General features: G+C 45.4%; 2 protein-coding genes across 9 annotated transcripts in view; both read left to right on the plus strand.

Annotated features, from left to right (window-relative positions):
* The window catches only part of IFNAR2 (interferon alpha and beta receptor subunit 2), a 35554-nt gene extending 14753 nt beyond the window's left edge, over positions 1 to 20801 (plus strand). For 2 of the 4 annotated variants that reach the window (XM_024239375.3, XM_024239374.3), the window contains exons 4-9: positions 128 to 251; positions 1908 to 2080; positions 3891 to 4036; positions 7855 to 8023; positions 15734 to 15864; positions 17935 to 20801. In XM_024239375.3, the coding sequence (XP_024095143.2) occupies positions 128 to 251; positions 1908 to 2080; positions 3891 to 4036; positions 7855 to 8023; positions 15734 to 15864; positions 17935 to 18648 (1457 nt within the window). In that variant the 3' untranslated portion in view covers positions 18649 to 20801. Of the gene's footprint in view, positions 1 to 127; positions 252 to 1907; positions 2081 to 3890; positions 4037 to 7854; positions 8024 to 15733; positions 15865 to 17702 lie in introns of all 4 variants that reach the window. The other 2 variants (XM_024239377.3, XM_024239376.3) reach the window with 2 other exon arrangements.
* A 505-nt stretch (positions 20802 to 21306) lies between these two features.
* Positions 21307 to 26870, plus strand: part of IL10RB (interleukin 10 receptor subunit beta) — a 46710-nt gene continuing 41146 nt past the window's right edge. For 4 of the 5 annotated variants that reach the window (XM_054542774.2, XM_024239381.3, XM_024239379.3 and 1 more), the window contains exons 1-2: positions 21307 to 21651; positions 23496 to 23619. In XM_054542774.2, coding sequence (XP_054398749.1) covers positions 21603 to 21651; positions 23496 to 23619 — 173 coding nt within the window. In that variant the 5' untranslated portion in view covers positions 21307 to 21602. Of the gene's footprint in view, positions 21652 to 22630; positions 23620 to 26870 lie in introns of those variants that run through there. The other variant, XM_024239378.3, reaches the window with a different exon arrangement.

Raw genomic sequence — 26870 nt, forward strand, 5'->3', positions numbered from 1 at the left:
ACCAGGGCTCTCTGGAGGGGTTATCTGCCAGAGGTGTGGGTTCTAGATCCCAAAAAATGACTGAACAGTGGCCAGAATACAACTGTGGGTTCCAAATTTCAATGCCTTTTTTTCTTCTTCTCTTTAGATTACACAGATGAATCTTGCACTTTCAAGATATCATTGCGAAATTTCCGGTCCATCTTATCATGGGAATTAAAAAACCACTCCATTGTACCAACTCACTATATGTTGCTGTATACAATCATGAGGTTGGTTTGATATTTCTTTTTCTCTTGGTAAACATATTATTGTTCTGTTATATGGGGAGTGGGAGAAGGAGGTGATCTTTTCTCTCTCTCTGTCTCTCCCTCTCCCTTTTCCTATCTACCTCTCCTTCTCTCTGTGTTTCTTATTCAGAGCCTTAAAAAGCCAAAGACAAAACACTATCACGCATCCATTTTTAATTCAATTGAATACTTTAATAATCCAAATCTGTTTTGACAAAGCTTGTATGTGTCATCAAAGCCAATTTCTACAGGTCAGAACCTCACATACATAATAATTCTTGTGTATGGGTTAGGCAATGATTTCTCTAATTCAGTCAGTCTGAGTGTTTAAAAGTCCTGTTATCTGAGGACAGGAATCTAAAGGTCTATTGACCATATTGATGGTTTATGTTCACTTTTCTTTACTCTGGTGGGACACCAGAAAGCTGCCTGGCCTAGTCTGGGACAGGCCCGGGTCCAAAGTCTGGTTTGGTCACTAACCAGCTTGACACTTGGCACGGACCTCAGCCCCTAAGCTAATGCCTCTGCTGAGGGGTTGCTGCAAGGATTCATGACATAATGGATGGAGTCCTGTTTGTCTTTCTTCTTCCCACACCTACCAATCACTCTTAGAAGTCATTGCTTTGATCCAGCAGCCCCTTGGAGTGTCCTTTTGTTGGTTATTTATTTGGCCTAGAGCTGCTGCTGCTACTGCTTACTGACTGAGCCAGTGGGAGACCTCTTGTGAGTTTCTCTTCAGTGCCTGCTAAAAAGTTTTTCTCTGCATTGAGTGGTCACATGTATCATCCAACTAACTGAAGCTTGGTAGATGAGATATCTGCATTGTCCCTGAAATAGCCCAGGTCTGACTTAGGACTGGATCATCTAGTCTTAGCCAGAGAGGGAGGGGGTCTCAGGGAAGGCATTCATGATTGTCCCATAGAGGGAGGGAGATCCGAGGCCTCCACCATGAGGGCCCAAATTTCATTCATTCATTTACTCATCCGGCAATTTTTTTTTTTTTTTTTGAGACGGAGTCTCACTGTGTCACTGAGGCTGGAGTGTAGTTGTGCAATCTCGGCTCACTGCAAGCTCCACCTCCCGGGTTCACGCCATTCTCCTGCCTCAGCCTCCTAAGTATCTGGGACTACAGGCGCCCGCCACCACACCCAGCTAATTTTTTGTATTTTTAGTAGAGACAGGGTTTCACTGTGTTAGCCAGGATGGTCTCAATCTCCTGACCTCGTTATCCGCCCGCCTTGGCCTCCCAAAGTGCTGGGATTACAGACGTGAGCCACTGCACCTGGCTGATCCGCCAAATTTTACTGAGCACCTACTACATGCCAGGGGGTCCAACTGTGAACCAAAGTCCCTGCCCTCCTGGAGCAGACATTATGTAAATGGAGACATCAGTAAACAAAGGTATAATGTGACAGGTGTGGGTAAATGCTACGATCAAGAAGAGAGAGAGAGATTGAAAGTGCAGGGGTGGGGAGGGCATAAGATGTTCCATTTTCAGTAAGATGGTTGGGGAAGATCACTTAATACAGTGATATTTGGGCAGAGCCCTAAAGGAAACAATGAAGTAAGGCGCCCAAAAATAGATTCTCATTACGTCAATGCTAACACTTTCCTTTTTCCATTTTTTTCTTTCCAAAGTAAACCAGAAGATTTGAAGATGGTTATGAACTGTGCAAATACCACAAGATCATTTTGTGACCTCACAGATGAGTGGAGAAGCACACACGAGGCCTATGTCACCATCCTAGAAGGATTCAGCGGGAACACAACCTTGTTCAGTTGCTCACACAATTTCTGGCTGGCCATAGACAGTGAGTTTATCTCTGTTTCTCCACTTTGTCCCCATCATCAAGATCATTATTATTTGCTATTCCATGATAGAGGAGGTCTACAAAGGTATTTTAGACCTGGGGCTGGGCTCACCTCTTGGCCCTGCCACTTCCTAGCTCTGTAACCGTGGACTGCTTTGCTTCTCTGGGCCTTGGTTTTTTAAATCTGAAAAGTGGAATGATAATTTGTACTTTGCAGATTTGCCCAGTGCCTGTATAAGGCAGTAGGAGCTGCTGTTTTTCGGTTTCACAGCCTGACAGGAAGTGTGGAACCAGGTTCAGGTGGGCTGGATCTAGCTCTCTCATCTCTCGCCCAGTATTTTCCTTTTTTTTTTTTTTTTTCCGAGATGGAGTCTCACTCTGTCACCTAGGCTAGAGTGCAGTGGTGCAATCTCGGCTCACTGCAACCTCCACCTTCCAGGTTCAAGCGATTCTCCCACCTCAGCCTCCAGAGTAGGTGGGATTACAAGCACACACCACCACGCCTGGCTCATTTTTTATACTTTTAGTAGAAATGTTTCACCATGTTGGCCAGGCTGGTCTCGAACTCCTGACCTCAAGTGATCCGCCCACCTCAGCCTCCCAAGGTGCTGAGATTACAAGCATGAGCCACCACACCTGGCCCCAGTATTTTCTTAATACAGCAACTCCACCCCCACATTATAACCCAATATTCTTTTGTGTGTGAACACCAAGTGTGCATGCACCTAGTACCCAAAACTCAGAGGAGAAGACTAGACCCCAAGAACAGGTCTACCCCTTCTTTCTTTCCCTGTGACTCAAGTCAGCTCCCTAACGCACTGTGTTAACAGCCCCAGCTCAGTTACTTTTTCAGTTTCCCACTTTACAACGAGTTTCCAAGAGAACCATTTGGTCTCAGCTTCCTGTTGTAGGCTATGCGGGTGCGCACGTGCTCATACGTGCTTAGCAAGGTGGTAAGGATGACTGAATCCCACTGTGGCAAACAATTCGGATACGACATTTGCTGGATTTGTGTGCATGTTTACGTATGTGTATAAACAAACATTTGTGTGTACACACAGACAAGAAAGAAAATCAGAATTTATAGTTCATGGTATTTGGGTTGTTAAAGAATGCACATTAAAGTAACAGTGACATATGTTTCATGACTCAAATGATAAATATGAAAAATACATAAATATCCAGGTTTAGAGGGAATACAAAGAGTATGCTTTGGCATGGTCCATCTGAAGTAATTGACAGCATGTATTAAAAACCTTAACATGTGCTTACTCTAATCCAGAATTCTTTAGTAATTTGTCCCAAAGAAATTATTAAGGCCAGGCACAGTGGCTCACACCTGTAATCCCAGCACTTTAGGAGGCTGAGACCAGTGGATCAGTTGAGCTCAGGAGTTCAAGACCAGCCCAAGCAACATGGGGAAACCCTATGTCTACATTAAAAAAGAAAGAGAGAAAGAAAGAAAGGGCGGGGGGAGAGAAGGGGGGAGGGAGGAGGGGAGAGAGAGAGAGAGAGAAAGAGAAAAGAAAGAAAGAAATTATTAAGGACAAATGCAAAAATTTAATTCCAAGAATATCCCATGATACGTTAAGTCTTTAATAAAAATCAGAGACAATTTAAATGTTCAAAACAGTGAATCAATTAAATCATGATACAGTCACTTAGTGGAATAGCATTAGCATGAAAAATTATGATGTAAATCAGGACTTGGCAGATTTTCTGTACGGGGCCAGAGGAGAACCACTTTAGACTTTGTGGGCCACATATGGTCTTTGTGACATATTCCTGTCTGTTTTTGTTTTCTGAACAGTGTCTTTTGAACCACCAGAGTTTGAGACTGTTGGTTTTACCAACCACATTAATGTGATGGTGAAATTTCCATCTATTGTTGAGGAAGAATTACAGTTTGATTTATCACTCGTCATTGAAGAACAGTCAGAGGGGATTGTTAAGAAGGTAAGTGGCTTCTCCTGTTAGGATCAAAACAGTTCTGAGTGGGCAATCAATGCACTTGACTGTCTCTTTTGAAAGGAAATTTGCAGTTGAACAATTAAAGCTAAAAGGTCAGGCTTCAGTATGGTCCAACTTAGGGAAGAAGTCACTATGGTTCATTCACTATTGATCTAAACCTGCGGCACAGTCTTCTTTAAAAGAATAAGCCACGGCCAGGCGTGGTGGCTCACGCCTGTAATCCCAGCACTTTGGGAGGCCGAGGCGGGCAGATCATCTAAGGTCAAGAGTTTGAGACCAGCCTGGCCAATATGGTGAAACCCCATCTCTACTAAAAATACAAACATTAGCTGGATGTGGTGGCAGGCACCTGTAATCCCAGCTACTCCGGAGGCTGAGGCAGGATAATCGCTTGAACCTAGGAGGCAGAGGTTGCAGCGAGCTGAGATTGCACCATTGTGTTCTAGCCTGGGTGACAGAGCAAGACTCCGTCTCAAAAAAAAAAAAAAAAGAATAAGCCACACGCACATCAGGGAACACACAGGAGAGAGGGTGTGGGAGGGAGATGCAGAGTACAGCCAAATTTCAGTGAACCCTGGAGAGATTTCTTTGGAAAGGAGGGTTTAGCTGAGCCACCCATGAAAAGCATCTGTCGTTGCCTCTCGGGCCCTCACACACAGTAAGGAAGTGGCTTATCTGGCAGGTTCTGTCCTCTCCTAATTTCTGCGAAGGACCTGACTCTCAGCAACCTCAGGGTAATCTGGTATCAGACAGCCCTGCATCTTCAATTTTTGTTGTCCTTATCCCTCCGAATGCTGGAATAAGTGGAAATGGACAAATTGCTCTCACGGGTGTAGCAGCAACTTATGTCTGTAGAGCCCTTTGCCAAGTATAAAACCCTTGCAAGTAAGACCAGCCTGAGAGATAATCAGGGTAGATGCATTTCAGGCAGAGGGCACAGGAAGTTCAAAGGCTCTGAGGCTGGAGTGGGCCCGGTGTGTTTCAGCAACAGCGGAGAGAGGTGGCTGAACTGGAGTGACAAGGCAGGAGATGAAGAGGAGGTGAGGTCAGAGGGTAAATGTGGCTGGACCTGGTAGGAGTTTGTGGGTCTGGGTCTTCTGAGTGTGATGGAAGCCTGTGGAACCCAAGGCTTAACAGGGCATCCTGGCTGGGCTGTTAAAAATAGACCACAGGGGCAAAGATGCGAGTTAGGAGACCAACTAAGACACAATCCAGGGTGGCAGTCACTTAAGAGGCAGTGACAAATTATATGATTATTATCATTTTTCTTTTAATATCAACATGGATTATAATCAGTACTCTAGGAAAAGGAGCAAAAATGGGGGAAAAATAAGTTTATGTGGCCTAAGGACTATGTGGAGTGTCATTAAATCTCCTGTTTCAATCATGTCTCGTTTGTGTTCACCCCATAAGCAACTAACTCTGTTTTAGATTATGATTCCTAAAATAAGAGACTGATGCTTATTAGGATATTGACTACTCTATAAGAGGAAAAACTGTAGTTAATAGGCATCTTCTTCATAAAGAAAATTAGCCTTTAAATTAAATCAAGAAAAAAAAATAAGCTACTAGTATAATCTAAGCAACAGATGGTGGTGGCTTGGACCTTGATAGTAGAGGGGTAGTGAGTAGTGAGAAGCCATCAAATTCTGCATATATTTTGAGTTTTGTTTGTTTGTTTTTAAGATGGAGTTTTGCTCTTGTTGCCCAGGCTGGACTGCAGTGGCACGATCTTGGCTCACTGCAACCTCCGCCTCCCGGGTTCAAGCGATTCTCCTGCCTCAGCCTCCCTAGTAGCTGGGATTACAGGCACCCGCCAACACACCCAGCTAATTTTTTGTAATTTTAGTAGAGACAGGGTTTCACTGTGTTGGGCAGGCTGGTGTCGAACTCCTGACCTCAGGCGATCCACCCACCTCAGCCTCCCAATGTGTTGGGATTACAGGCATGAGCCACCATGCCCAGCTCATAATTCTGCATATATTTTGCATGTGGAGCAAGACTAACTTCCCCATTAACTATGGAAGATGATGAATGAAGCAGGTGAGGGTTAGATAGGGTTAGAGGGTTTGGGACATGTTAAATTCCAGTTGTCCGTAAGGAATCTAGGAGGAGACGTGGGGAAGGAGCTGAGATGTGCCAGTCTGTTGTCCAGGGGAGAACCCCCAGCTAGAGAGAGAGCCTGGGAGTCACTGGCTTCTTGGTGCATGTTGAATGCCCTAAGACCAGATGAGATCACCTGGGAATAGACACTCAGAGAGAAGACAAGACATCCAGTGACAGAGCCCGGGAACATTCCAAAATTTGGAGATCTGGCAAATGAGGAAGAAACAGCAAAATTGACTGAGAAAGAGCAACCAGCATGGTAGGGAGAGAAGCAGGTGAGAGTGATGTCCTGGTAGCTGAGAGAAGAACGTTCCAGAAGGTGAAAGTGGTCTGTTGAGTCCAGTACTGTAAATGGGACAATTGAAGAGGACTGACTGTTGGATTTAGCAACATCGTGTCCTTGATAAAAGTAGTTTTAATAGAGTCGGAGGCGAAGAGCTGGTTGGAGTAGATTCAAGAAAGAGTGGGAGGAGAAAAATTGGAGACAGTGAAGACAGCTCATTCTTCCAAGGAATTTTTCCAAACAGAGAAGGAGATTGTGTGCTGGCCAGTGGAGGGGAAGCTTTTAGTTTGTTGGGTCGTAAGTTTGTTTGTTTACTAACTCCTCCTCCCAAACAGAAATTTACAGAAAAAGATTATTACTGAAGGCTGTATTTGAGCTGCTAGGAATCCTCATTTATTAAACTGCTAGTAAGAATGTATTTTAAAAACTGTAAAACATGATAGAAAACTTATTATTCATGAAAGAGCCTTCATATCATCTTTTAAATTCTGAAGTGAAATGCAGCTACAGGAAAGAAGAGGCAAGGTGTTTAAAGGGAGATGGCTGGGCACGGTGGCTCACGCCTGTAATCCCAGCACTTTGGAAGGCCAAGGCAGGCAGATCACTTGAGGTCAGGAGTTCAAGACCAGCGTGGCCAACATGGTGAAACTCCATCTCTACTAAAAATACAAAAATTAGCCAGGCATGGTGGCGGGCGCCTGTAATCTTGCTACTCAGGAGACTGAGGCAAGAGAATCTGTTGAACCCAGGAGGTGGAGGTTGCAGTGAGCCAAGATCATGCCACTGCACTCCAGCCTGGGCAACAGAGTGAGACCCCATCCATCTGTCTATCTATCTATCTATCTATCTATCTATGTATCTGTCTATATCTGTCTATCTATTGATAAAGGGAGAAGATGAGAAACTAGACAGCAGTCAATTTTGTCACAGACAAGCTCTGTGACCTTGGAGAAGTTACTTAGCCACACTGAAGTACAGTTTTCTCATCTGTTGAGTGGAGGTAATGCCTATTTTGCAGACTGTTTTGAAAGTCAAAAGAGTTAATGTTTATGAAAGCACTTTCTCAAGTGTAAAGTAGACACATACTGTCCATGAGAGAAGATAATCTTGTAAAAATGACGTCACAGAGACTTTTATTCCTCTTTGAAGACTTTTATCTCATTTGTAAAATGAAGGCGCTAGACTAGATGTCATGGTTATAAAATATGTGTGTGTGCGGGTGTATATTAAAGTGCATGTAGGTGTAGTTTTCTGATAAATTACTTGCTCCAGGTGACTTATAAATCCTTTTTCTTACCAAGCCTGTGATAAATCTAACCCTGTTTGAGATTTGAAGACAAATCCTGAAAGAGATTAAGGCCTGCCTCTAAATGAAATTCGCAGAGTCTTACTGATTTTTTGCTTATGTTTACAGCATAAACCCGAAATAAGAGGAAACATGAGTGGAAATTTCACCTATGTCATTGACAAGTTAATTCCAAACACGAACTACTGTGTATCTGTTTATTTTGAGCACAGTGATGAGCAGGCAGTAATAAAGTCTCCCTTAAAATGCACCCTTCTTCCACCTGGCCAGGAATCAGGTATGTTCATTTTTTTAAATTCATGTTTTGAGTATTCATGCTTTTACTCTGAGGGCAAGCCTATTTAAAGAAAAGAATCTGAAAAGAATTCATAGAGCACTAAAGGTCTTTCTTCCAATAAACACCTCACAGAGATGTTTTCTGTTGGTTCGTGTGTACGATCTGGTAGAGTCACTTTTATGTTGTCGTACCAAAAAACAATCAGATACTACTCGATGAGATCAGAAATCTTGAAATGGAAACGCTTTTATTTCAGGAAGTCAGGATTAAATTCAGCTCTGTGTGCCCTTTGTGTGGCCATTGCTGAAGCCAAATGCCAGAAGAGGTGGAGTTGCTTGAGACAGTGGTATACAGTGGCATTAAGGGGTGAAAAGGTGGAAGCAGCGAGGTTGGGTGCAGTTCATGGATGTGATCTGGCATCAGCTCTCGCTCATAGATGAAAGAGACCCTTGCCAGGGTGTACGAGAAAATCACTGATGAAGGCTGAACGCCTTTCTGTTACACAGACATCAGAACAGTAAACAGTGTGATCCCAAACCTTCTTCCCCTTTGGAGTGAGAACAATCAAGCCTCGGAACTCCCTGCTGATTGTTTTCTCAGGAAGTAGCCAAGTTTCCACCTGTTTTACCAAAAGTGAGAAGCTATGCAAGTCTCCCTCAAAGAAGCCCTTCTAAATGTCCCAACCACAATGTTAGGGGAAAGAGGTCCCAATCCATACCGCAAGAGAGGGTTCTTGGATCTTGCGCAAGAAAGAATTCAGGGCGAGTCCATAAAGTGAAAGCAAGTTTATTAGGAAACTAAAGGAGTAAACAATGACTACTCTATAGACAGAGCAGCCCCGAGGGCTGCTGGTTGCCCATTTTTATGATTATTTCTTGATGATATGCTAAACAAGGGGTGGATTATTCATGCATCCCCTTTTTAGACCATGTAGGGTGACTTCCTGACATTGCCATGGCATTTGTAAACTCATGGTGCTGGTGAGAGTGTAGCAATGAGGATGACCATCTTGGTTTTGGTGGGTTTTGGCCGGCTTTACTGCAATCTGTTTTATCAGCAAGGTCTTTACCAGCGTTATCTTGTGCCAACCCCCTATCTCATCCTGTAAGTTACAATGCCTTAACTGTCTGGGAATGCAGCCCAATAGGTCCCAGCCTCATTTTACCCAGCTCAAGATGGAGTTGCTCTGGCTCAAATGCCTCTGACACCAATGGAAGAATCTTTAATGTTCTGATTTACCAGAATAAAAATAAGGTAGGATCTATAAAGAAATTACTTTAGTTGTAAACCAAAATAAAATTCTAAGCCCCCCAACCAACTGAATGGATCCCTCCTCTTAGCCAAGGGCCGAGTAAAGTAAAGTAAACCTGAAACACTAGTTCAGGCCATGATGGGAATGAGTGTCCAGACATGCCTCACTGGACCTTCCTACCTTTGGAATTCAGGCACAGCTGGCCAGCACTAATATTAAAACAGAAACCTTAAGACTGACAGAAAGATGCTTTGTAGCACTAATACCAGCATGATGGATAGCAGGCCCTAAAAGAAACCAAAGTATTTTACCCCAAAATACATTTCTTTGACATATTTTTAAATGGCCCTGCAAAGCTGTCTCTTGCAGGGAAAATCTGCTTTCTATAAAGAACCTCCTTCCCAGTCCAGGTCTTCTTCCTAATCCAAGAGAGAATTCACTAAGAGTCTGGCACTTTTTTAAGTCCAGTAAGAAACATTTACAATCTATTCTCTCTGAAGCCTGCTACCAGAGGCTTCATCTGCGTAATAGGAACCGTGGCCTCCACAACCCTTTGTCTTAACCCAGATGCTTCCTTTTATTAATTCCAAGTTTTTAATCAGAAAATCTTTGAATCTACCTATGACCTGGAAGCCCCTCCACTTCAAGTTGTCCCACCTTTCCAGATTGAACCAGTGTACATCTTAACATGCATTGATTGATGCCTTATGTCTCCCTAAAATGTATAAAACCAAGCTGCACCCTGACCAAGGGTTCTCGGGATCTCGTGGGGCTGTGTCATGGGCCATTGGTCACTCATATTTGGCTCAGACTGAATCTCTTCAAGTATGTTACTGACTTTGGCTCTTTTCATTGACAAAGTGATATGGTCACTTGTGAATGAAGTGAGCCACGGAACATTGCCTGGCACATAACAGTGCTGTGTGTTGGCTTCACTACAGGGCAGTATGATTTGATTCTCTAGTGTTCTTCAAGACCAGGTGATGCACAGGCTGGTTCTAAAGGAAAAAATATATCAAACACCTTTAGCGTAAGTTATTTTTATGTCAACAAATACAGGCAAACCTAAAACTGCATATAGATTCTGACTATAGCTCTTTCAAAAATATAAATCCAAAATAAATGTGCATATATTTGTGCTAACACCAGCTATCTGACACTAACTAGTTGTCCAATGATTCCATTCGTTTCTGACACTACCCGAGGTTAGCACAGACCCCACAGGTTAAAGGCTCAGTCTCACAAAACTGCCTGCCCCCACTTGAGATGCCAGCCACAAGTCCTGGGTGACAAGGTTACCTGCACTTCCATCTGACTTGGCTACAAATTCAGGAGTTCCCATGACCTCCCTTTAGGTTTTATAATTTGCTAAAATGACTCACAGAACTCAGGAAAGTGTTATGCTTATGATTACCATTTTATGATAAAGGAATTGATGGACAGCCATTGAAGAGGTGCACAGGACAAGGTCTGAAAGGGTCCCGAGTGCAGGAGCTTCTGTCCCTGGGGAGTCAGGGTGTACCACCCTCTCTGTACATTCATGTGTTCATGAATTTGGGGACTCCCCAACCCTTGGTGTTCACAGTTTGTATTGGGTTTCATTATGTATGTGTGATTGATTAAATTACTGGCTGCAGGATTGAACTCAGTCTCCAGCCCACTCCCCTCCTTGGATAGAGGTCAAATGGGGGAGCTGGAAGTTCCAACCGTCTGATCATGTGGTTAGTTTTTCTAGGGACCAGCCCTCATCCTGAAGCTATCCACACCCTGCCCCGTCACCTCACAAGCATAAACTCATATATGGCCCCTAAAGGGGGCTTGTTAACAAAAGACACTCCTATCGTTCAGGAAATTCCACAGGTTTTTGAAGCTCTGCTCCAGGAACGAGGGACAAAGACTGGATATATATGTATATTTTATTATATCATTGATCTCACATACAAATGAAACTCTTATAGACAATAAAAACTGAAATTAGTGACCTGGCAGACAGATGGTGGTTTATTGAAACTCAGTCCTCAGTTCCAAGGTGAACGTGTTGCTGATGAGAAGGCACAAGCTCCTTGGAGGCTGATGAATTCTGGATGACTCACCTTCTCCCCTGACTCTTTTCCATTTCACCTACTAAGAAATGTTCACGTAACAACATCCTCTCAGGTCATTCCATTTTTACTTGGTGTGAACGCGTCATGTTGCACATCAAGTCAGCCCTCATTCTTTGATTATTACCCAAGACAGGTCAAGTACCGCTCTCTTTAATTATCCAAATACTGTACCTGATGTCAAATTCTTGTTTGAAACTCAGGAAGCAAATAGGTTCAGATAATGTGGCCTCTGTCACTACGTGCTTGCCATCTGACCTACCCTTAACTGGCCAAACTCAGAAACCAGACAGGTTTGGATGGTGAGGGGTCTTGGAAGGATAGCCTGAGACCAGCGTTAACATAGGCTCAGCAGTAAGCACTGCGATCCAATCCTAGGGCAGACAGATATGGGGGGATTTTAGCCCAGAGATCTGGAGAAACACCTTCCCCTTGTCAAGCCCTAAAATTAATTGTTTGGCTCTTGTATTAATATTAAGGCCCTAAGGAAAAGCTCTATTCATTCATTTGACAAATGTTTATTGGGGGCCTATTATGAGCCAGATTCTTTTCTGGATATTGAGGATTTAGCAGTGAACAAAATAGATTAAAAACTTCTCACCTTGTGGAGCTTACATTGCAGTAGGAGACAGAATAACAAGATCAACATGTAAAATAGACAGTATGTTAAGTAAGTACCCCGGAAAAAAATTACGCGGGAAAGGAGGTGAGGGGGATGTTAGGTGGAGGAGAGTGGGTTGCTATTTTTAATAGGATAGTGTCTTGATTTGCATTTGCTAGAAGCAGACCCTGGGATGTGAATTCATATTCAAGTGTGATTTATTGGTGGGGGCATCTTAGGAGAAGGGGAAAGAGGGAACAGGTAGGGATAGGGAGAGAGAAATTAAGCAAGCATGTGGCTCTCAGCCAAGCCTGATCCCAAGGGTTTCTCTAAAGCATGAACTGTATCCTCAAGTCAGCAGCCAGTCAGTTACTGGTGACGATCTATGGCATGGCCTCCAGATGAGGCAGCCCCCTTCTGGGCAAGGGCAGTTCCTTATGTGTCTGGAGTTGGTTCCTGCCAGTGGGTTCCTGGTCTCGCTGACTTCAAGAATGGAGCCGTGGACCTTCGTGGTGAGTGTTAACAGCTCTTAAAGATGGCACAGACCCAAAGAGTGAGCAGTAGCATGGTTTATTGTGAAGAGCAAAAGGACAAAGCTTTCACACCCTGGAAAGGGACCTGAGCGGGTGGCGGCTGCTGGCTGGAGGTGGCCAGCTTTTATTCCCTTATTGTCCCTTCCCATGTTGTTTCTGTCCTATCAGAGTGCCCTTTTTTCAATCCTCCTCGTAATTGGCTACTTTTAGGATCCTGCTGATTGGTGCATTTTACAGAATGCTGATTGGTGCGTTTTACAATCCTCTTGTGAGACAGGAAAGTCCCTGATTGGTGCGTTTTACAATCCTCTTGTAAGACAAGAAAGTTCCCCAAGTCCCCACTCCACCCAGGAAGTCCAGCTGACCTCACCTTTCACTTAGAGAAGGATCAGCTCTGAGATATATCAGCAGACACGTGCGGCAGCAGTAGTGGGTGTGCACTGACTGGAAAAGGGGACGTGGGCAGGCCACCCACAGCATCCACAACAGATGGCCAGAGATGGCCTTTCTGAGAAGGTAGCATTTGAGTAAAGACCCAAGGGAGATGTGGTAAGCAGAATAATGGCCCCCAAAGATGTCTACATCCTAATCCCAGATATGTGAACAGGCTGACCTCTATGCCGAAGGGGCTTGTGGGTGTGATGAAATTGAAGATATTGGCCGGGCGCAGTGGCTTGTGCCTGTAATTCCAGCACTTTGGGAGGCCGAGCCAGGTGAATCACCTGAGGTCAGGAGTTCGAGTTCAGCCTAGCCAACGTGGTAAAACCCCATCTCTACTAAAAATACAAAAATTAGCCAGGCGTGGTGGCATGTGTCTGGAGTCCCAGTTACTTGGGAGGCTGAGGCAGGAGAATCACTTGAACCCGGGAGGTGGAGGTTGCAGTGAGCCAAGATGGTACCACTGTACTCCAGCCTGGGCTACAGAGCGAGATTGTGTCTCAAAAAAAAAAAAAAGAAGCAGGAGACTCAGAGGCAGAGAAGGAGCTCTCACAGCAGCAGCAGAGGTCAGAGAGTGAGGACGAAGGAGGGGGCCATGAGCAAAGGAATGCAAGTGGCCTCTAGAAGCTGGGAAAGGCAAAGAAATGGGTTTTCCCCTAGAGCCTCCAGAAGGAGTGCAGTCCTGCCAACATCTTGATATTTTTTATCCCAGTGAAACCCATTTTGGATTTCTGATCTCCAGAACTATTAATATAATATATTTATATTGTTTTATGACACTAACTTTGCATCATTTGTTATGGTGGCAATGGGAAACAAACACAGGGCAAGGGAGTGAGTCACGCAGACATATCAGGGGAAGGAGTTCCATATGCGGGGTTCAGCAAGTGCCAAGTCCCCGAGGCAGGATATGCCTGGCATGGCACGGCACGGCAGGAGTGAACTGAAAAAGGGAAGAATAGTAACAGTTCGGGTCAGAAAGGATGGAGGAGCCTGAATGATGTAGAACTTAGAAGCCGTTGCAAGAGATGGGGGCCCTCAGAGGGTTGTGAGCAGGTTGCTCTCCATGATCTGACTTAGGATGTAAAGGGAACATCCACATGTCTTGAAGTGGGAGCCAGGTGACCCCTGGGCTGATTACTGCAGTCACCCAGGGGAGAGGCGGTCTTGCTTGTTCCAGAGAGGTAAGTACGGGAGGAACTATAAGAGACTGATGTTAGTCATCACCAATCTTTTCATGAAGTTCTTTATCTTTTCCATTAAAGATCATAGTGATCAGATATTACCAACCCCATTGCTCAGTTCGGCCCTCCGCTTGTGAGGTTTCTTATTTTTTGCTTAAAATATCTCCACAGTGAATCCAGAGACAGACAGGTTTGTCCAAGGCCAAATTTTTAAGACGCGACCTGGTCTCTCCTTCCCAAGATGGGTTGATCTGGCCCATCTTTCATGAAGAAGATAGTTAACAGCAGTAACATTCAATCACAGCTTCTCCTTTCTGAGTCAGAACATTGATGGGATTCATCTCTTCTCAAATATGAATATTTAAAAATAGCATGCATGTATAATTGTCATGACCCCAAGTGAGATTTGTATTTTTTAGATTATCATCAAGCTGAAAACAAACAAAAATTCTGAGTTCTCCTAAAGTATTCTCAGACGCATGAGAATACCCCAAATTGAGGAATATTATCCTAGCATATTAACTACAATTTACACAATTTGGTTTGGACGTAGAGTGCTTTGTAGCTGTTATATGCAAGTTGGATACATGAGTCACAATCTCTGTACTATGCCATTCCTTCACCAATGAAATCACTTTGGTTTACAGTACCCCTTTCAAGAATGTAAACGCTATACATGTCAGAATTTTGTATCCTTAAAGGCGTGCCTCTGTGGCTAGATCTGATTCTGGAACTGTCATTGATATGACAGTCCAATCCTTCACACTCTCTTGATGGAGGTGAGAGTGGCTTCTTGAAGCCTGTGCTATCTAACAGTGCAAGGTTTTTTACTGAACTTCTTTCTATTCATTCCTTAACCTTCTGGAAGACTTAGAGTACATAATCCATTTTGATTTCCTTTTTTCTCCCCTCTATCTATTTTTGCCTGAGGCTATAGTTCCAGGATTAATACTAATGAAGACCTTTCTGGAAGTGCAAGAGAGCCTTAGTGATACAACTACTGATTTTTCAGTCCGGTCGCGCTTCAGGAAAATAACTATGGTCAGTCAAAAAGTTGAAATTTTCCAAAAGGAATTTTGATGAGAAACTAAGGGGAACTGTTAATAGAGCAAGGCAGGTTCTGCAGAGGCCTGATTTGTGGCCCCGGCGTGGCTAAAGTCCAGCCTCAGAATGACCCAGTTGGTTGTTTTCAAGCAAACTTTCCTTCCCCACTTCTTCCTGCCCACAGCGCATGCCAATCAGTGTAGCTACCAAACGTTTGAGATGTGTTTCATGTAACTGAGAGACCGAGCTCTTAATTCTGTTTAATTTTGATCATTTAAATTCAGCCAACTGCAGCCAGTGGCTACTCCACTGGACAGTGCAGTTATAGAATATAAACTGAAGGAAATTTTACTTTTAAAAGCTAAGTCTGTTTTATTGTTTAAAAAATGCACACTTAGATCATTCTCCAGTCTTTGGTATTTCTCAATATAAAACTGTTTTTTCAAACCTTTGGTTTCTTGATCACCTTGTAACACCAGACCAATATACATTTATTTCCATCTGCAATTGTTGATTGCCTTTTTTGAAATAAAGTCATTTAATTTTTCATCAACAGAATCAGCAGAATCTGCCAAAATAGGAGGAATAATTACTGTGTTTTTGATAGCGTTGGTCTTGACAAGTGCCATAGTGACACTGAAATGGATTGGTTATATATGCTTAAGAAACAGCCTCCCCAAAGTCTTGGTAGGTAGTTTTTTTGGTTTTTTTTTTTCTATCTTTGTTTTTTATTTTAACTTAAGAATTTGTATTTATATAAATATTTTCACAGAAGAAAATCTCATTTTCTATAAACACCAAAATGCTTTCTCACTCTGAGTTCTTTTCCATATCTATAAATATATATTTCGCAGGGGGTTTTTTGTTTTGTTTTGTTTTTTGTTTTTATTATACTTTTAAGTTTTAGGGTACATGTGCACAATGTGCGGGTTAGTTACATATGTATACATGTGCAGTTGTAAGCATATCTGTGCATTTTATGTTTTCTTTTTTTTTTTTTTTTTTGAGACAGAGTCTCACTCTGTCACCCAGGCTGGAGTACAGTGGCGTGACCTCAGCTGACTGTAACCTCTGCCTCCTAGGCTCAAGCAATTCTCGTGCCTCAGCCTCTCAAGTAGCTGGGACTACAGGCGTGTGCTACCACACCTGGCTAATTTTTGCATTTTTCGTAGAGATGGGATTTTGCTATGTTGGCCAGGCTGGTCTTGAATTCCTGACTTCAAGTGATCCACCCGCCTTGGCCTCCCAAAGTTCTGGGATTACAGGTGTGAGCCACTGCACTCAGCAATGTTTTGGTTTTTTTTGTTTTTTTGTTTTTTTTATACTTCATCACCTATAATTTATAATGATCAGGTAGAATTTCATTATTATTAACATACCATTTTTCACTTAACCATTTCTCAACTATAGGGCATTTGGATTTCTTTTCCTTTTCTTTCTTTTCTTTGGTCATGATGAATAGTACAATAAACATTTTTATATGGATCATCTTTTTATTTTGGATTATGTCAGTGGAACATATACACAAAGTGGATTTATCCTATAAAAAGATTTAAAAAGGGCTGGGCGCAGTGGCTCATGCCTGTAATCTCAGCACTTTGGGAGACTGAGGCGGGTGGATCATTTGAGCCCAGGAGTTTGAGACCAGCCTGGGCAATATAGGGAAACCTTGCCTTAGAGAAAATAAAAATAAATTAGCCAGGCGTCGTGGCACATGCCTGTGGTCTCAGCTACTCAGAAGGACGTGGTGAGAGGATTGCTTGAGCCCAGGAGGTGGAGGCTGCAGTGAGCTGTGATCGCGCCACTGCACTCCAGCCTCGGTTACAGAGTGAGACCCTAGCTCTAAAAATATATAAGTATCTTAAAAATATAAAGAAGCAGCCAAAGGAGAGGAAGTTAAGAGGAGTAAGTCAGAACATAGTCTGTGTGGCCAACAGCCTGCCTGGTTTGAAAGGCAGCTGCTCCCACTCACTAGTCACAAACCTTGAGCAAGTTTCTTAACCTCTGCACCTCATTTTCTCATCTATAAAGTGGGCATAAGAATAGTAAGCCTGGCCAGGCACGGTGGCTCACGCCTATAAACCCAGCACTTTGGGAGGCCGAGGCGGGTAGATCACGAGGTCAAGAGTTCAAGACCAGCCTGGCCAATATGGTGAAACCCCGTCTCTACTAAAAATACAAAAATTAGCCAGGCATAGTGGCGAGTGCCTGTAATACCAGCTACTCAGGAGGCTGAGGCAGAGAATTGCTTGAACCTGGGAGGTGGCGGTTGCAGTGAGCCAAGACTGCGCTACTGCACTCCAGCCTGGGCAACAGAGCGAGACTCCGTCTCAAAAAAAAAAAGAATAGTAAGCATACCTCATAGAGCAGTTGCAAGGGAAAGGTAAATTATATATAAAGCACCAAGAGGAGTCATGCCCAGCATATAGTAAGCATGGTGTAACTGTTAGCTGTTATTATTGCTGTTATCATCATCATCTGCATCATTCAGTCAATCTCATTAAGTTTATTTTTTATTTTTTTAGAGGCAAGGTCTCGCTAAGGGCTGGAGTGCAGTGGCTATTCACAGGTGCGGTCATAATGCACTACAGTCTGAAACTCCTGAGCTCAAACAGTCGTCCTGCCTAAGCTTCCCCAGTAGCTGGGATTACAAGCGTGCATCCCTGTGCCCCAATGATTAAGTTTTATTATGTAAAAAATAAAGAGCAAACAGTCACAGCTGATATGGACTCTCTTCTTTTTTTTTTTTTTTTTAAGAATTTTCATAACTTTTTAGCCTGGCCATTTCTTAACCTGCCACCGTTGGAAGCCATGGATATGGTGGAGGTCATTTACATCAACAGAAAGAAGAAAGTGTGGGATTATAATTATGATGATGAGAGTGACAGCGATACTGAGGCAGCAGCGCCCAGGACAAGTGGCGGTGGCTATACCATGCATGGACTGACTGTCAGGCCTCTGGGTCAGGCCTCTGCCACCTCTACAGAATCCCAGTTTATAGATCCAGAGTCCGAGGAGGAGCCTGACCTGCCTGAGGTTGACGTGGAGCTCCCCATGACGCCAAAGGGCAGCCCTCAGCGCTTGGAACTCTTGAGTGGGCCCTGTGAGAGGAGAGAGAGTCCACTCCAGGACCCTTTTCCGGAAGAGGACTACAGCTCCACTGAGGGGTCTGGGGGCAGAATTACCTTCAATGTGGATTTAAACTCTGTGTTTTTGAGGGTTCTTGATGATGAGGACAGTGACGACTTAGAAGAAGCCCCTCTGATGATATCGTCTCATCCAGAAGAGATGGTTGACCCAGAGGGTCCTGACAATGTGCAATCAAGCCATTTGCTGGCCAGCGGGGAAGGGACACAGCCAACCTTTCCCAGCCCCTCTTCAGAGGACCTGTGGTCTGAAGATGCTCCATCTGATCAGAGTGACACTTCTGAGTCAGATGTTGACCTTGGGGATGGTTATATAATGAGATGACTCCAAAACTATCGAATGAACTTGGACAGACAAGCACCTACAGGGTTCTCTGTCCCTGCATCCTAACTTGCTGCCTTATCGTCTGCAAGTGTTCTCCGAGGGAAGGAGTAGGAAACTGTAGAGTGTTCCGTTCTTCCAGGTGATATCACCTATGCACATTCCCAGTAGGGGGACCATAGTATCATTCAGTGCATTGTTTACATATTCAAAGTGATGCACTTTGAAGGAAGCACGTATGCACCTTTCCTTTACACTAAATGTACTTAGGATGTTTCTGCATCATGTTTACCAGGGAGCAGGGTTCCCTGTGGTTTCAGAGGTGGTCCAGGACCCTATGATATTTCTTTTTTCTTTTTTTTTTTCTTTTTTTTTGAGACAGAGTCTGGTTCTGTTGCCCAAGCTGGAGCGCAATGGTGTGATCTTGGCTCACTGCAACGTCCGCCTCCCAGGTTCAAGTGATTCTCCTGCCTCAGCCTCCCTCGCAAGTAGCTGGGATTACAGGCGTCTGCCACCATGCCCAGCACATTTTTGTATTTTTAGTAGAGACAGGATTTTACCATGTTGGCCAGGCTGGTCTCAAACTCCTGACCTCAAGTGATCCGCCCTCCTCAGCCTCGCAAAGTGCTGGGATTACAGGGGTGAGCTGCTGTGCCTGGCTGGCCCTGTGATATTTCTGTGAAATAAATTGGGCCGGGGGGGAGCAGGGAAAGAAAAGGAAAATAGTAGCAAGAGCTGCAAAGCAGGCAGGCAGGGAGGAGGAGAGCCAGCTGAGCAGTGGAGAGAACGGTGGCCCTGCACAAGGAAACAGGGAAGAGCCATCAAAGTTTCAGTCGGTGAGCCTTGGGCACCTCACCCATGTCACATCCTGTCTCCTGCACTTGGAATTCCACCTTGTCCAGCCCTCCCCAGTTAAAGTGGGGAAGACAGACTCTAGGATCACGCATGTGACTAATACAGAAAGGAAACATGGCATCGGGGAGAGGGATAAAACCTGAGTGCCGTATTTTAAGGTTAAAAAAAGCAAACACAAAGATGCTTCAGGTTCTTCAAGAGAAGTGTGGCATACAAGTTTCAGAGACCCTATTTGACAATTTTCAGAGTGCTGTCTGTGCTGATTCTGAATCGAATGTGTCAGCTGTGATTACAGTTCCTGTGAATCTAGGCCGGGTTGGGGGTTGTGGGCGGGGGAAGGGAAGTCTGACCCCCGAGCAATTGCTTCTGCCTGTAACCCCAGCACTTTGGGAGGCCTAAGCAGGCGTATCGCTTGAGGCCAGTAATTTGAGACCAGCTCGGGCAACATGGCAAATTTGTCTCTACGAAACAAAATTAGAAAAATTAACTGGGCGTAGTGGCATGTGCCTGTTGTCCCAGCTACTTGGGAGGCTGAGGTGGGAGAATGGCTTGAGCCCAGGAAGCGGAGGTTGCAGTGAGCCAAGATCACGTCACTGCACTTCAGCCTGAGTGACAGAGCCAGACCCTGTCTTTAAAAAGGGGGTTGGTGGGGAGAGGTTCTAGAATGTCATGTAGCAACCAGTTTAAGGAGTGGGACTCAGGGATCCAGCTCCCACAGTTTCCATGTGTGACCCTAGGCATTTGACTTAGCCTCTCTGAGCCTCAGGTTTTTTGTTTCTGAAATAAAAGGATTGGACTAGGTAATCTCCAAGATCCTAGGAACCCAGGAGAAAGATGAGAAAATGTACAAGAATAAACACAGGTGGAAATGCTGCAACCCTGAGAAGCTCCCAGGATGAATGAAAGGCACAGGACCCTCTTACCCCTCACCCCTCCCCACCTCAAGAGCTGGTTTCTCAAACCTTTCTCTTAGGCCCCTTCAAAGGGGGAAAACTAAAAATTATACAAGTTATAGTTCAAGGACTTTAAATAGATTATATCATTGCTCAAAAGGATAGGGCTGTGAGGAGGGAACACCTTATTTAATCTAATGAAATTCCATAGGAAAGAGACCTTTGGTATTTGAATCAATTTATCTGCCTTCTCAATGCATCTGTCATATTCTGAAAGATTCTGGGTTGATCTTTTGGGATAACCTCTATGGCTGTGAGTGTGTGTGTGTGTTTGTGTATTTTTTAAAATTTTGTATAATGGTTGGAGGTTGGTAAAAACTAATAACAACAGTACTTTTTTAATACAAACTTGGTGTGGTCTTCAGTTTTCCATTGGAGAGCGTACGTGTGCCACAGATTGGTGCACCTGCCGGCATCTCTAGGATTGCACCAACTCCCTCTAGCTCTTCTTGGTGGCCTGCAGGGCCCTAGGGCGCATTCACTTCCCTCTGCTTGACTTTACGTGGTGTTCTGGCGTCAGACATCAGGCGATGCTTGTATGTTACCCAAGACATTGGACAGCTCCGGATTTTCCCGTCTAACCACTAATCAAGTTAAAAAGAGGAAATTAACGCTTTCTCCGTAGTCTCTGAAAGAAACTAGTTATTTGCGTAAAGATGACTTGGCTTTGTGTTGTTTATCCCTGGGGAGGAGAAGGGTAAAGAAGACCTTCAGACTGGATTTGCTGCTGAAGTGCTTTTAACTCACCTGTGCGGAGAGCGGACTTCAAGAGAGAGGGCGTGCCGGTGCTCCGAACAAAACCTGGGGAACACTGAAGGCCACCACCACCACCGTCATTCCAGCATCCACATCTCAGTCCTGGGTTGGTGTTGTAGGGCATTTATTTGACTTGACGGCGCCTTTCAAAGCTTGCGAGGATCCCTTCCTCTTCCTCGTGTGCATCTGCCAAGCCGGTGCCCCGCTCCTGGCGGGCGGACCCGGGCTGGTGGGCGGGGCCTGCAGCGGGGTAGGAGCCCGGTTGCCCTGCCCCTCCCCACTCCGCCCCGCCCCGCTCCGCTGGTTCCCGGAAGTCACCGCGGACAAGCGCTCCCGGGCGCGGACGGGGGTCGTGTGCTTGGAGGAAGCCGCGGAACCCCCCAGCGTCCGTCCATGGCGCGGAGCCTTGGGAGCTGGCTGGGTGGCTGCCTGCTGGTGTCAGGTGAGGGGTCCGCGGGGGGGGACGCGCTTGGGAACCGGGAGGCCCCGCGAGATACCACCCCGATCCCATCCCTGGGCGCCCTGCAAGTGACTTAAGAGCCATCGGGGCCTCGGGACAGAAGATGCAAACGCCACGGCCGGCTGCTGAGAGGCTACTAGGCTGCTGCTGCCGTCGATTCTGTAACAGGAGAAAGCCCCGTCCGCGCCCGAATTACAGACCGTCTGGGCCCTAAACTAAGGGGAGACTCCCGGCGTCTTTTGACTCCCTGTCCTCCTGCAGCTCTCTGCTGGCGGGCGTCTAAATAAAGTAGCTTCCCCAAAAGACCCAAGATCCCACCGTGGCTGTCATCTGCTCCTTCTGGAGACCATCGGTTCAAGTGGAGGCCCCCAGCAGCCCCCGAGTGCCCTGACAGCCCTCCCCGACCTCAGTGCCAGCCCTCCCTACAGATGTGCCTCCCATCACCCACTGCACCTCCCCTCCTTCCGGTTCAGGTCTCAGCACCCTGAAATCTGGATTCTGCCCCCCAGCGCCCCAGCTCCATGGCTTCTAAACCTAAATCCATTGAAACTTTTTCTGTTCTCCTCTAAATTGACTGTCTAGGTTCCAATAACACCATGGTCACCTCCTTCCTTTCTCATCAACTCTTCCCTGGCCTTCTGGGATACCCCTCCGGTTTCCCGCCCCGTCAGGCTGTCTCTGCTTGGGACCCTCCTGCTCTGTCAGGTTTCTATGTAGCTAATTGAGATGCCCAAGGCCTCTTCTCTCCTTCCCTGGCACTGTTCCTTTGGGGGATTTCAGCCAAACCCTGGCATTAAACACGGGCTATAGGCCCATGACTCGCACATTTATACCTCTCTTGGTACCATTTGGGTGATGGGTGGTGGTTTATTATAGTCTTCTACTTTTCTACTTGCATGTAGGTTTCAAATTTTCTTTTCTTTCTTCTTCCTTTTTTTTTTTTTTTTTTTTTTTTTGAGACAGCGTTTTGCTCTGTTGCTGTCGCCCAGGCTGGAGTGCAGTGGCTTGATCTCGCCTCCCTGCCACCTCCGCCTCCCGGGCTCAAGCGATTTTCCTCCCTCAGCCTCCCGAGTAGCTGGAATTACAGGTGTGTGCCACTACGCCTGGCTAATTTTTGTATTTTTATTGGAGATGGGGTTTCGCCATGTTGGCCAGGCTGGTCTCGAACTCCTGACCTCAGGTGATTCACCTGCCTCGGCTTCCCAAAGAGCTGGGATTACAGGCGTGAGCCACCATGCCTGGCCAGGTTTTGAATTTTCTATTAAAAGGTTTGGAAATAATTTCTGTCTCTAGCCCACATCTGTTCTTGGTGTGACCTCTGGGCTCATTCATCTGGCTGTCTCCCTGACATTCCTACTTCAGCCTCTCTCCAGTATCTCCAACCTAATGCAGCTCCAATGGGACTTGTGAGTTCCCCAGCTGAGTTCCAATCGGGGCACCAGCTGCTTAAGCCCAAAATGAACATTGACCTCAGCTTTTATGCATCAAATGTGTCAGGAAGTCTCCAGTTTGTTTTTAACTCTGGAAATATATCTGAAATCCATGTACCAACCCTACCCCCTCATACCTTTCTGCCACCGCACAAATCCAAAGCTCCTTTGTCTGTCCCCATTTTACTCTTGCCCCTCCAGAAATTTCTCCTCATGGCTGTTCAAAGAAAATCTAGACTCCTCAGCACAGCCAACCTGTCTCTCTCTCCCTCCCTCACCCACGTGGCCTTTGAAGACATGGAGCCATAGAGGAGAACCAAGTGCTGGATGTGGGCTTTTTCATGGGCATCCGTTTTGAGGAAAAAGGTTGTAAATGTTTTTGTCTTATTTTCATAGCATTAGGAATGGTACCACCTCCCGAAAATGTCAGAATGAATTCTGTTAATTTCAAGAATATTCTACAGTGGGAGTCACCTGCTTTTGCCAAAGGGAACCTGACTTTCACAGCTCAGTACCTAAGGTGGGTCTGGCCTCACTATTGGCAGGAACGCACCGGAGGAGCCAGCCCTGGGCTGGTCACTGGGTTGGGCCACAGGAGGGAGTCTGACTACTGTCACCGTGTGACTGTGACAGCCCTCAGGGAGCCTCCCTGCCAGCCTTTTTCTGTCTGGGAAATTCTCATGGCCATCTTTTCTCTTTTAGGTTTTCTAGTTGTGATGGTTGATGATTTGACTGTTGATCACAGGGCTGCTGGCAGATATAGACATTTTATCATGCATACGTAGATATAATCAGCCATAGTGGTAACCTCATGCTGTGCAGATCCTAGCTTGTTTGTCACAGTTGATACATTTTAAAAGAAAAATACCACTGCTGTCATCTCCAGGTATGAGTAGTATTGCTAGAAGTCAACAATGTTGAGTGGATGCTACCCAAGAAACTGAGATATGCAAAGCAGTCAGGAAGCCCCTTGCTACCATATATCACCTGTTCCCCTCCAATGGATTATAACATCATGCCCCAGTGCCATGTGTGATGCACATAATTTGCATAATGAGTGCTCAGTTTCTCCGTGGTTCCATCCTGAAATTAAAAGTAAGACAGCTACTGACTGTTAAAAACCCCATTCTCTGACAACAGCAGGGGCTGTGAAGGAAGAGTGTCACCCTAGACGGTCATCTCAGCGGTGATCTGAACGCCCTCTACCTCTCCTGCCTGTCAGTGTTTCCCTATGCCTGGTGAAGGAAGTCAGTGCCAGCACTCCCTTGGCAGCCTGCCACCATATGCCACATGCTGGACTGCAGGTGACACACCTTTAGGCCAGGCGCAAACAGCAGCAGGAGGCCCAAGGCTGACAAGCCAACACACCTGCTTTCTAAGTGACTCAGAAACATACGAAGATAGACAAGTCCTTCAGTGAGGTAGGAGGAAATTTGTTCCCAGGTCCAGCTGTCATTTCACAAAAATCTCCAAGGCCTGCTACATCAGAGAAGAAGTAGAAAGATGAATAAGATAGTCCTCGTCTGTGCGTTGCTGGCTTTTGTTTTTTAACTTTTAGTTCAAAATAATTCCAGACTAACAGAACATTTCAAAATTTTAAGTAGAATACAAAGAATTTCCAGATAGCCTACAATCAGATTCACCAATTTTTTTTTTTTTTTTAATGAGACGGAGTCTCACTCTGTCGCCCAGGCTGGAGTGCAGTGGCGCAATCTCGGCTCACTGCAACCTCTGCCTCTCGGGTTCACGCTATTCTCCTGCCTCAGCCTCCCGAGTAGTTGGAACTACAGGCGGGCAACACCACGCCCAGCTAATTTTTTGTATTTTTAGTAGAGACGGGGTTTCACCGTGTTAGCCAGGATGGTCTCGACCTCCTGACCTCATGATCCACCCGCCTCGGCTTCCCGAAGTGCTGGGATTACAGGCGTAAGCCACCACGCCCGGCCCAGATTCACCAATTTTTAATGTTGGTCACATTCTCTCCCTTCCTCTTTCTCTCTCATGCCCTTTGTGCTGTAATATTTCACTGTGTATTTCACAAGAACAAGGATAATCTCTTACATCACATGGTACAGTGAGAAGCTCAGGAACTTTTACATTCATACAATACTTGTATCTAATTTACAGTCCATAGTCCAGTACTGTCAGCTGTCCCAAGGATTAAAGGAGGTCATATTCTATAATTGATTTTTTTCCTGATGTGCATTTTCTAGTACTGATTGGCTTTATCATTTGCTTTCTGTGCTTTCTCTACTCAGTCTGAATAGCCACAGAAATTTTACTGTGGAAAATTAACTTTCTTCTCTGTCTGTCTCTCTCCCCTGTAGTTTATGTTTTTCTTGTTCTGTTTGGGTTTGTTTGGTTTTTTTCTTTTTCTTTTTTTTTTTTTTTTTTTTTTTGAGATGGAGTCTCGCTCTGTCGCCCAGGCTGGAGTGCAGTGGCGCGATCTCAGCTCACTGCAGCCTCCGCCTCCCAGGTTCACTCCATTCTCCTGCCTCAGCCTCCCGAGTAGCTGGGACTACAGGCGCCCGCCACCATGCCCAGCTAATTTTTTGTATTTTTTAGTAGAGACGCTGTTTCACCGTGTTAGCCAGGATGGTCTTGATCTCCTGACCTCGTGATCTGCCTGCCTCGGCTTCCCAAAGTGTTGGGATTACAGGCGTGAGCCACCGCGCCCGGCCTTTTTTTTTTTTTCTTTGAGACAGGGTCTCACTCTGTCACCAAGGCTGGAGTGCAGTGGCACGACCTCTGCTCACTGCAGCCTCCACCTCCTGGGTTCAAGCGATTCTCCTGCCTCAGCCTCCTGAGTAGCTGGGACTACAGGCACATGCCACCATGCCCAACTGATTATTGTACTTCTAGTAGAGAGGGGGTTTCGCCATGTTGGTCAAGCTGGTTTTGAACTCCTGGCCTCAAGTGATCCACCTGCCTCAGTCTCCCAAAGTGCTGGGATTACAGGCGTGAGCCACCACACCCAGCCCATGCCATGCTTTTTTGCCATTATAGTCGAGGCACTTGGCTTTGCATGTTTATCTTTTATGTTAGCGATCCCAATGACTTCCTGAAGTGACTTCATGAGGGTATCCACACCCAGGTTCTAGGTCTCCCCCGTGTGGAACTACAGAGTGAGTATGGCATGTGCTGGAGAAAACAAAATATGTGCTGGGCGTGTCCTTGGGGAAGATACTTGATCCCTAAAGATGTGATTGCCCTCATGTGGCTCTACAAAAGAGTTGTTTAGAGTTTAGCATCAGCAATTGCACAGCACAACCTCTCTGTTGTTTGAGTGCATTGGGGCAGGGTGGCCAGAGCAGGGGGCACTTCAGAGGATGTACTGGTGATTTTAATATAAAAACATCCAAAACAATTAGATGTAAATATGAGGAATGGGTCATATTACCTATTTAATGCGGGGGGAAATATTTGTACATGCAATAAAAATAACCTAGTGAAGGCCAGGCGCGGTGGCTCACGCCCGTAATCCCAGCACTTTGGGAGGCCAAGGTGGGTGGATCACCTGAGGTCAGGAGTTCAAGACCAGCCTTACCAACATGGCAAAACCCCATCTCTACTAAAAATACAAAATTAGCCGGGCATGGTGGTGCATACCTGTAGTCCCAGCTACTCGGAAGGCTGAGGCAGGAGAATCACTTGAACCCAGGAGGCAGAGGTTGCAGCAAGCCGAGATTGCGCCATTGCAGTCCAGCCTGGATGACAGAGTGAGACTCCATCTCAAAAAAAAACAACAACAACAACAAAAAAAACCTAGTG

The sequence above is a fragment of the Pongo abelii genome, chromosome 22, assembly GCF_028885655.2.
Source record: "Pongo abelii isolate AG06213 chromosome 22, NHGRI_mPonAbe1-v2.0_pri, whole genome shotgun sequence".
Lineage (NCBI taxonomy): Eukaryota > Metazoa > Chordata > Mammalia > Primates > Hominidae > Pongo > Pongo abelii.